This window comes from Cyphomyrmex costatus, unplaced genomic scaffold (assembly GCF_001594065.2).
Source record: "Cyphomyrmex costatus isolate MS0001 unplaced genomic scaffold, Ccosl1.0 scaffold452, whole genome shotgun sequence".
Lineage (NCBI taxonomy): Eukaryota > Metazoa > Arthropoda > Insecta > Hymenoptera > Formicidae > Cyphomyrmex > Cyphomyrmex costatus.
Window position 1 is genome coordinate 205,371 of NW_017278768.1, and position 9,502 is coordinate 214,872.

A 9,502-nucleotide genomic window follows, 5' to 3' on the forward strand; every position below is an offset into this window, starting at 1 on the left:
GAATCTCCCCTTAAACATCAATCGTCTCTTTCCTGGACACCCTGTATATATATATATATATATATATAATTGGAATTGATTTCCATTGTACAGGAGGATTATATAAAAAAATAAACTACAGATAATATCTATTTCTATACTTTATACACACATTGTCACAAACTTCAAAATCTTTTTCACACTTTTGTTTGTCTTAAAGAAATTGGAAAACCAGTAACATTTACAGTAATCTTAGAAAGAAAAATTATATATACACACACAAGACGCTCTAATATCTCATAATTCTGTAACGTATAAAGCATTTGATATATAACGTTTTTTTAGATTCACCAGAAAACGTGAACCTAGATTGGAACACTTGACGAGCCTTAACATTACCTACGTTTATTTCATGATTTTTGAGGGGAGGGAACTATGTATACAACGTGTAATAACAATCTTAATAGAAGTATTTCATGGAAGTACAGCGGGTTTAATATATTTCTACTTTTCACATTATTGTAGATAATATAAAAGCTCTCTTTATTTATATAGATTTCTATTTACTTATAAATATCAACAAGAACTTCGAAATTGTAAAAAGAATTTTTTTTCGTTCCATCTCAAATGGAACATAGTTTGTTTCTGTGTATATATATATATATATATATATATGTGTAAGTTTTCTATACAAAATTTTTCAATGTGCTTTTGCATTACTTGATTGGTTATTACCAATCGTGTCACACCTTCGGTAATAGAGTAAATAAGGTACCCTAGGTGATGTGGGCCTCAGTACGTTACTCTCTGTAATGCTTTTTACAGTGCTGTCATCATACCTGACCCAACATCCATATCCTACGTGGAAGGCGTCGGTGAAGTAATGTCCCTTAGTGGCTTCCTTCCCATCGTGATATGTCACCGCGAATAATTTGTATTGTTTTTGTTTGGGACCTAATTTTTTCGCGGTGTTTGGTGATAAAATTTCTACAAAAATAATTTCAACGTTACGTTTGCCTCATAGAAATTAGAGGACAAAATGGATTAAAACTATTCAGTATACTTACTACCATCAATTTTCAAATCGATGGGGAATTCCACGGTTTTTAATATTTTAGAGCAACCATTGGAATATTTATCGAACTTGTACACAAACCACTTTAGATGTAATATCAGGATAACGGGCAATTCCTCTAAAGTAAGTTGTTTCCAAGCTTCTATTTGTTGTCTCGTCTTACTGCAGGTCATTCCTTCTACCTGATCTTTACCGACGAGAATCTCAAGAGCATGTCTTACGGATTCGGCTTTCTGTAATACATTATATTGTATTAGTTACGAAAAATTTTGTATTACAAATTAATTCATTCAAAGGTCTTAGTACTAACTTGAACATCCAACTGCAGTGTGAAAAACGGTTGTACATTATCCGTTGGCTGTTCTCCTGCTCTGATCACCCTGGATCGTAATTGTCCACGAAAGATATCAGATATTGGTGTTCTTCCAAATTCTGTACATCGTGTGACAGCACCTTTATTTTTTGGTCCCATTACCTGTATTAAAATAGAAACAAATAATGTAAACAAATATATAAATAAATGTAATTCTAATTAAAAAGTAGAATGGAACGAATAATATTATATTCGATAAATTTTGACTGATATTGTAGTAAATATTGTAAATTTATATAATAAATATCAATAATTTTTTAAATGTGTTTTTCAAACATTTTACCTGCCACTCTTCCTCATCGTGATCGTTACTGATATTTTTTGCATTACCAATTGCATTTTGATCGGTATTGATCAATTTTATCAACTGAAATCGAATAAATATTTAATTTTTTTAAAAGTATTGGTTTGTAATAGTTTATATTTTTATAATAAATATAAAATGTATATATACGTACTGCTAACATTTCGTCATTGATTGCATTTATAAGACATGATAAGAATTCTTCTGCATCTTCCTGTCGTCCTTCTATAGAAAAAGCATAAGCAACCGACAGATATTGTAACATTTTATATATATATGCTGGTTCAAATGCAATGCCGCTATATATGTCCATGACAGTATCTTCTCCTCGTTTAACTCTATCTTTCCTAGGCATACGAGCGGCCTCTGTCAAGGGTGTAAATTCACGAACAAACTGGACCCTTTTAATAATATAAAACAATTTTAAATATGAACATAATTTTTATAAGATCTATAGAAAAATATATTACATATTTTATTAAGTATTTTTTAATATTATTGTAATTACTTACATGTTATCAATCACGGGCGTAGCAGAATTTTCGTTACGGATTATAGGAAGTGGCAAAGCCGTGAGAAGATTATAGAATGGTGGACAAGCGAGTAAAGCTTGTAAGATACTATTGATATAACAATAATTACTGCGATTTGTTAATCCCCTCGGTAATAAGCTCACTGTTTGCTTATCCATTTGATAACTCGACAAAAATTCTAGACATAAATAATATTTATTTAAGACATTTGTATCAATGTATGTACATTTGGATAAAAAAATTCATCATTTTAAAAAATTAAATTGCTTTTTGTACTTACCACCTATTCTGTATATATTAGGATCATTGTAACAATTCTTTGCTATGCCATTTTGTAGAGTTGGTGTGCTAGATGAATTATTTTGATTCTCTGGAGTACGAACAGGACTAGTTGATTCTTTCTGGACCGGTGTTTTTGGTGTTTTTGGTTCATTTTGACAAGTTATATGTTCTACAGGTTTGCATGATGTATGCGTCTCAGATTTATTGTCTTTCTTAAAAAGACTAGCAAAGGATCTGATGGTTGGAGCCGCAGGTGGCGTTTCAGATATAGATGATGATGAAGTATTTGGTGTGATTGAAGAGTCATTTGGCATGGTAGAGGAGTTGTTTGGCGTTTTAATAATAGTCTTATCTTGGGCATCTTTTAATGCAATATTTTCTTCAATCTGCGTTTCATTTTTTTCTGTCCCGATAGAGATAGATTTAGGCGAAGTTTTGATTGCATTTGTTGCGATACTGGGTATAGTTTCATTTTTAAACTTTTTGTCTGTCTCATTATTTTGGTTCTCTTTGACATCAACCTTAGTATTCATTACAGATGGCACATCAACTTTTTCTGTGCCATTGCAATTCTCATTTACAGTCCATACAATATTATTTTGAAGATTTGCATTGACCTTTTCATTACTAATCACATTTTTTCTATCGGCAGTGTTTTCATTTACGTTTTTTATAGGAGTTTCTAACGTAGGATTTACAATAACGGTATTAGCGACGTTACTTGGCAAGGAGTTATTCTCATTTACTTGATGTGCTGATTTATCAGAAATGCTTTGCACATGTTTTTCAAATTGAACGACTGGTTCTTGATTCTTCGCGGGCTCTTGATTTGGTTGTTGGGATGGTACAGATTGTCGAACGGATCTGTTTATCTGTGGTGCTTGATGATTCTGTTGAGGATAAGTCAGATGTGCATGCGAATTGGATGAAACTGATTGCGCATTTGGATGCGGATGAGGAATCGTTGAATATATTGGTTGTGTGAAATAGACTTGTCCGGTAGCTACTTGTTGTGTAGAGACGGAATGATCAGGATAGATGTACATAATCGGTATCTGATATTGCGCCTGATCGCCCATGTACCCCGACTGGACTTCGTTAGTGGGATTAAGTATTCGATTATAATTATCTCTTCTTATACCTCTGCCCCGGCTGTTGCGTCGCCCATTTTCCCTACTATAATTCATCTCTTGAATCTCGGCGCCAAGATTATATCCAGGATGGGCATATGCCACTCCAGATATAAACGGTGGAATGTGGCCGTTTGCGGATACATTATACATTGGTGCTTGCCAGTCATTACACATTTGCGTCATCAATTGTTGCGGATAAGTAGGCGCCGGTGGCATAGCTATAAAATAAGATGAGGCAATGTTAACATTTAAGAAAACTTTTGCTTCAAAATACATGAAAAATGCATATATTATCATTTGCGATATTGACTGACTGATATTATATTTATTTATTTATTATATTCAATTTTATTTTAAATATATTCGCGTTAAACATATCTTAATATATTATAAAAGATCATATCAAAACGCAGAATAAAATTTTTCATGCAATAAAATTTATAGAAATGCAAGTATATTCACCATTATACCAATGATGTTGTTGAAGTTCGGGTACTTGTGCTATTGCGACAGAATTAACGTTATTGTTATTACCCTCTATATTTTTAGCATCCCATGGTAGTTTTAAGGCTTCGGTAATGTCAGATTTAAGAATGGTAAATATCTGACGCTTATCATTATCAGTTAAATCATGTAAATCTAAAAACTGAAGATTCATCTAAAACAAAGACAGAAATATATATTAGATACAGATAAACGTTATATTAAAGATTACAATAGATGATTATACAATATATACATGTACATAATGTTTGCGATTCTTTCAATAAATTATACTATTGTTTGCAATTTAGCGCAGTTATTAAAACAGTGACATTTGATTTTGTATTTTTATATTACAAAACGTAGAAAATCAATTTTTACTTAATTTTTAATTGATAATGAAAAATTATTCGTTATTGAAGAACCTCCAATGCTACATTTTTTTATACAGAAAAATTTTGAACTAGAAAGACAGTTTATTACTTAAAAATCTACTAAAACGTATTTTTCTTAAATTTTTCTACAGTTTTACTCATTTATTAAGAGAATGATAATTCAAATTAGAACAATTATTTAATGTGATAATCGATATTAAAATAATACTTTTCGTAAAAATCTTTTGTAATCAAATTCAGTACAAATTTAACTCAAAAAAATATCGCTAGAAAAATTTTCTTCTTAAAAGAATATTTAAAAAAGGTAAAGAAACTAGTTTCTTACAACTATTTCGTCAATAAAACTTTATTTTGGAGATTCAATCAATAAAGAATTTATTAAAAAAAAAATACTGTTTATCACATTTTAAATTTCACGATAAAATTGTTCAATTGTGACAAAACAAAATCTTTTTTCTCGACTAGTCTATATTTTCAAATAAATATTTTTAAAATGCTCGATATTGTATTTTTCCCTAAATGTGAGACAATCATTAAAAATTAGTATCATTAAAAAATTTATAGATGCAATAATTATAAATAATTTGTGAAAAATAATTTTTTACATTTATTTTTTCTAATTTTTAAAATTTTCACTTCTTTTATTAAGTATCTACGTCTTATAAGTTAATGGATCAAAGTGAGAAGAATCAATTTTAACTAACATTTTTATTTGTTGCTCATTAGTTGTTGCTAAAAAGTTGCGCGAAAGAAGAAAATTGGTTGCTCTGTCAGTTTTTTTTTTAAATGATGTTCCGCTAAAGAAAGCTTAAGTTAATGGAATAATATAGTAGTATTTATTTACATTTCAGTTTTACAAAAATAGCCAAGAAGGGGACTTGGTTCACAATATATTTCTTAAACATTCATAACCCATACAATCTAACATAAAACTTACCATTATCCTATCCTTATCCTAATCCTTATCCTATGCCTAGTCATTATTATATTCTATTTAATCTCATAATATCCTATTCTACTAATGGAACAATATATAGAATATAGAATAGAATTTTATTCACTTCAGCTTTACAAAAAATAGCCAAGAAGAGGACTTGGTTTACAGTAAAAACTTAACCATTCACATCTAATGGAACAATATACATATAACAAAGCCGATTATCCTAGTTTTGAATTCATTATCTACGAAATAAATGTAAATAACAACAAAAAAGCATGGCGGCGGAACAAAAGTTAAAGTACTAGTAAAAAATTTGTTCCTCGTTTAAAATTGGTAATACGATGCCATCTGAACTTGTTGCTCTCAAAATATATAAGGTTCGAATTTGTTTTAAAATAAGCAATAAAATTGGACTCTGACATTTTCCAAAAGTATATTATAAAATAATTTAGTATTAAAATCACACTAGCAATTAATTTGTCAATTTACGTTATAGTAAACTTGTCATATGACGATCATATCGTTAAAAGATTATCTTTTAATACTTTACGAACAGCAAACTCAGATATTTTATGAGCAATAAACTATATCTCATTATCAATTTTAAATGAGCGACAATTTATTTACCAATACTTTACTTTTTGATTCCCCCAGTACGCTGAGGTTTTTCGTTGTGCTTTTTGTAAGTAATAAATTTATAATTCGTATATTTCGATAGCAACAAATTAGCAACAAATTAATAACAAATTTTTACGTCATTTTTAAGTAGCTTTGTTATAGTATTCCATTAACTTAATCTTCCTTTAGCGAATCATAAAAAAAAATTACAAAGCAACAAATTTTTTCTTTGACAAATTTTAGCAACAAATAACAATGTTAATTAGAATTGATTTTGCTCACTTTGTTCCGCTAATGTATAAGACGTTAAGTATCTTCAAAATATTTTTCGTTCTAATTATATTTTTATTTCAACAACTGTATAAATTGAATTGTTATTCTTGACGCTCAGTATTTAATTTTCGTTGTAATTAAGCAATGTCTATCGTACAGTAAGTAATAAAAAATAAAAAGTTAAAATAAAAAATATATTGCAAGATTAACGGAATAAAAAAAATTGACTTTTTCAGTTATTGAGGAAAATTTTATGTCTAATAATTTTTTAAATATTTTTTAATACATTTTTTGCTTTTATACTTAAATAAAATTAAAATATAAAATATATTAATTATTATTTTTGTTCCTGAAACTGCTTTTACTCTTTTTCAAAATTAGAAAAATATCATAACTTTACATTATTAAATTAATATACAATTTGACATTATCAATATTATTTATCACAAAAAGCATCAATAAATCTTGATTCAGCCAGAATTTAAACATAAATTTCCTTACTATCTGAAGGTATCAATTTACAATAGAGACGCATTTAATATTTTTTGCATTAAACAATAAATAATTCGTTGACAAATATTAACAAATCTCCTGAAATGATACCTCTGGATTTAGATGCCAAAATTTTTAATAACTGTACAAGTAAAAAAAATTCCGTGTATGATGATTTTTCCATATAAGCCTTAGTTTTCAGAACTTAAAAACTGAGGCCTATGAAAAAATCGCCGAACACGAAATTTCTTTTTTGACTTGTAGAATTATAAACAAATAAAATTGACATCTAAATCCAAGGGTACTATTTCTGGGATTTCCCTTGTAAGAAAAATATCATTTTTTATTCGAATAAAAGAATATTTTAATGAATAAAAACAAAATCTGCTAGTAATTCCTACTTTTACGATTATTTTAATATCAAGATTTCTAGAAATGTTTTATATTCAAGAGATTTCTGTATACATCTGTAACTTTTTTCATCACTTTCATTCAGGGTTGGCAGGAAAAGTCCAGTGGGTGGAAAAAGCCAAGGTAAATTCCGGATTTTACCGGTCCGGAGTTTATCCACTGGAATAATGAACTGGTTTTTACCAAAAACTATAAAACTGACTATTAATATGCGATATTATCATGTTTATATATATTTATATATAATAAAGTACACATCGCATTATAAAAAAAAATCTTACCAATTGAGATCTGGTTCTCTTTTATCGTTTAACATCTTATAACAAAAAACTAATTTATTTGCTGCATCGATTCCTAATCTATTTCGAATTTTATATTTTGAATAAAACTTAAATTTGAAAACATTCTTTCAATTGATGCTGAACTGGCTGGATAATTATGTAAGCGAGGAGATTACCGTATATCTTTGCACAAGCTGTTAAAAATAATCAAATTTACTTATTTGATTATTTTTAATAGAAAAGACTAGTCTTTTTGCTGGTTTTTTCCGGAAAATACCGGTTTTTACCACTGGCATGGACTTTATTAAAAAAATGTGGACTTTTGTCAACCCTGCTTTCATTCAATACGGATGAATTGGAGAGGTATTAAGTAAAAGGTCTGTTTTCTGAACTTAAACTACCTGAAGTGCACTTATAATAGTAAACCATTTATGAAACTTAAAATAAAATGGATATACGATGTTTTTCTCTAAAACCTTTAAAAGTGAGAACAATAAATAAAAGAATAAAGGTTTTTTTTGTTATGAAAATAATAAAACAACCTTTATTCATTTATCTTGTTTTCACTTTTAAAACTTTTAAATTGAATAATACAAAACGTCGAATCGGAAACATCGTAAAACTAATATTCAGGAATAAAAAATCATAGTCTTGGAGTTTGGTAGAATACTTAAATCAGAGGAAAAATTTAAAACTAATAATATAATAGTGATAGTTTAGAGGATTGATATTTGATGAAAATAAAGAAAATTCTAGTGTAAGCTGGTTAAAAAATAACTGTACATTTTTTCTGAATTATTCATTAAGATAAAAGACACTAACCGATGGAAGTTTACTCTAAAAGATATATACTGATTATGTTCTACAAATAACAATTTTGTAATAATATAATTTCTTACTAAGTGCATCTCAGAATATATTAACTAAAAAAAAATCATAATTTTTTTCTAACATATTAAAGGCACGCTCGATAGACATGGCATGTTACAAAGGGCGTTCAAAGGTGTAATCAACAGTGAATTGTTCCAAATGCAGCCATCTTATGTAGTATCATAAAGGCAAGTCACGAATCTCGAGTAATAATTAAATAAAACAATTTTTTATCGAACTTGCATTATACATTTATAAGCGGCTAGCTGTCAATGCGAGTTAATCAGGTGAGAATTCGTGAATTATTCTTAAATTAAACATTCGCAAAATCGAATTTTTCACAGAGACATCGTTAAGTGGCGCACGTGGAGGCGTCTAGAACGAAATTCTTGAGAATCCAGTTGTGTCCGAGCATAAGACGAGTCCGCCTATCAATGAGCTCGTAAAATAATTCGTGGAATGCATTAAAACGATGATTATTAACGAGAGATATTCGCCGAATTCGGCCCGGGAGACGCGGCAACCTAACCTCAACGACCACGCTCGACCACGCGAAAAGCATTCACTTTTACGTTTTCCTTCGCTTACGAGTTGGCCATAGTAACTTACCTCGTTTCGAGTATCCATCCTCGTTTCCACAATTGGTACAAAACATTAAAAATAGCACGAGTCGAGGGGCCTGTAGCTCCGGTGATTCGGTGTTCGGCGACGATCGCAGGTTTGTCGACACCACACGTTATTTTCAACGTTTCGTTATGGCGGCGTGGCACGATTTCGCGCGGTCGTGTGACACAACGGCGTATACGAAAATAATGAAATTGCTACCGTCTGTGGCACTTCGTCGCGGCACAATTAAAATAAAATAAAAAAAACTGATTCGGTCAGATTACAAGACGCGCGTGTTCATGCCCCGGCGGTTACATGCAGTGCGAAAACGAGCATGAACGTTTTGTAGCGATCGTTGGTATGATGGTACGACTGTACAGTACTACGACAGTACTCTCGCATAGAGTGAAGAACTGAAGACGAGACGAGTTACCGACGTCACCGTACTGGACTT

The 9,502-nt window shown here is 30.0% G+C and overlaps 1 protein-coding gene across 1 annotated transcript; it reads right to left on the minus strand.

Annotated features, from left to right (window-relative positions):
- Positions 1 to 585: 585 nt before the first annotated feature.
- Positions 586 to 4,337, minus strand: Usp10 (ubiquitin specific protease 10). The gene is made up of 8 exons (XM_018544577.1): positions 4,142 to 4,337; positions 2,545 to 3,897; positions 2,244 to 2,442; positions 1,886 to 2,132; positions 1,711 to 1,794; positions 1,365 to 1,529; positions 1,047 to 1,287; positions 586 to 966 (listed from the first exon to the last, which is right to left on the minus strand). The coding sequence occupies exons 1-8, from the start codon at positions 4,335 to 4,337 to the stop codon at positions 680 to 682; spliced, it is 2,772 nt and encodes a 923-aa protein (XP_018400079.1). The 3' UTR covers positions 586 to 679.
- Between the last annotated feature and the right edge of the window lie 5,165 nt (positions 4,338 to 9,502).

What these genes read in the sequence shown, in the direction of transcription:
- Usp10 (XM_018544577.1), bottom strand. Translation starts at nt 4,337, where the DNA reads ATGAATCTTCAGTTTTTAGATTTACATGATTTAACTGATAATGATAAG. An exon ending in ACGCCCGTGATTGATAACAT is followed by an intron (nt 2,133 to 2,243) that starts GTAAGTAATTAC and finishes TATTATTAAAAG; the next exon opens with GGTCCAGTTTGTTCGTGAAT. An exon ending in ACGATGAGGAAGAGTGGCAG is followed by an intron (nt 1,530 to 1,710) that starts GTAAAATGTTTG and finishes ATTTTAATACAG; the next exon opens with GTAATGGGACCAAAAAATAA.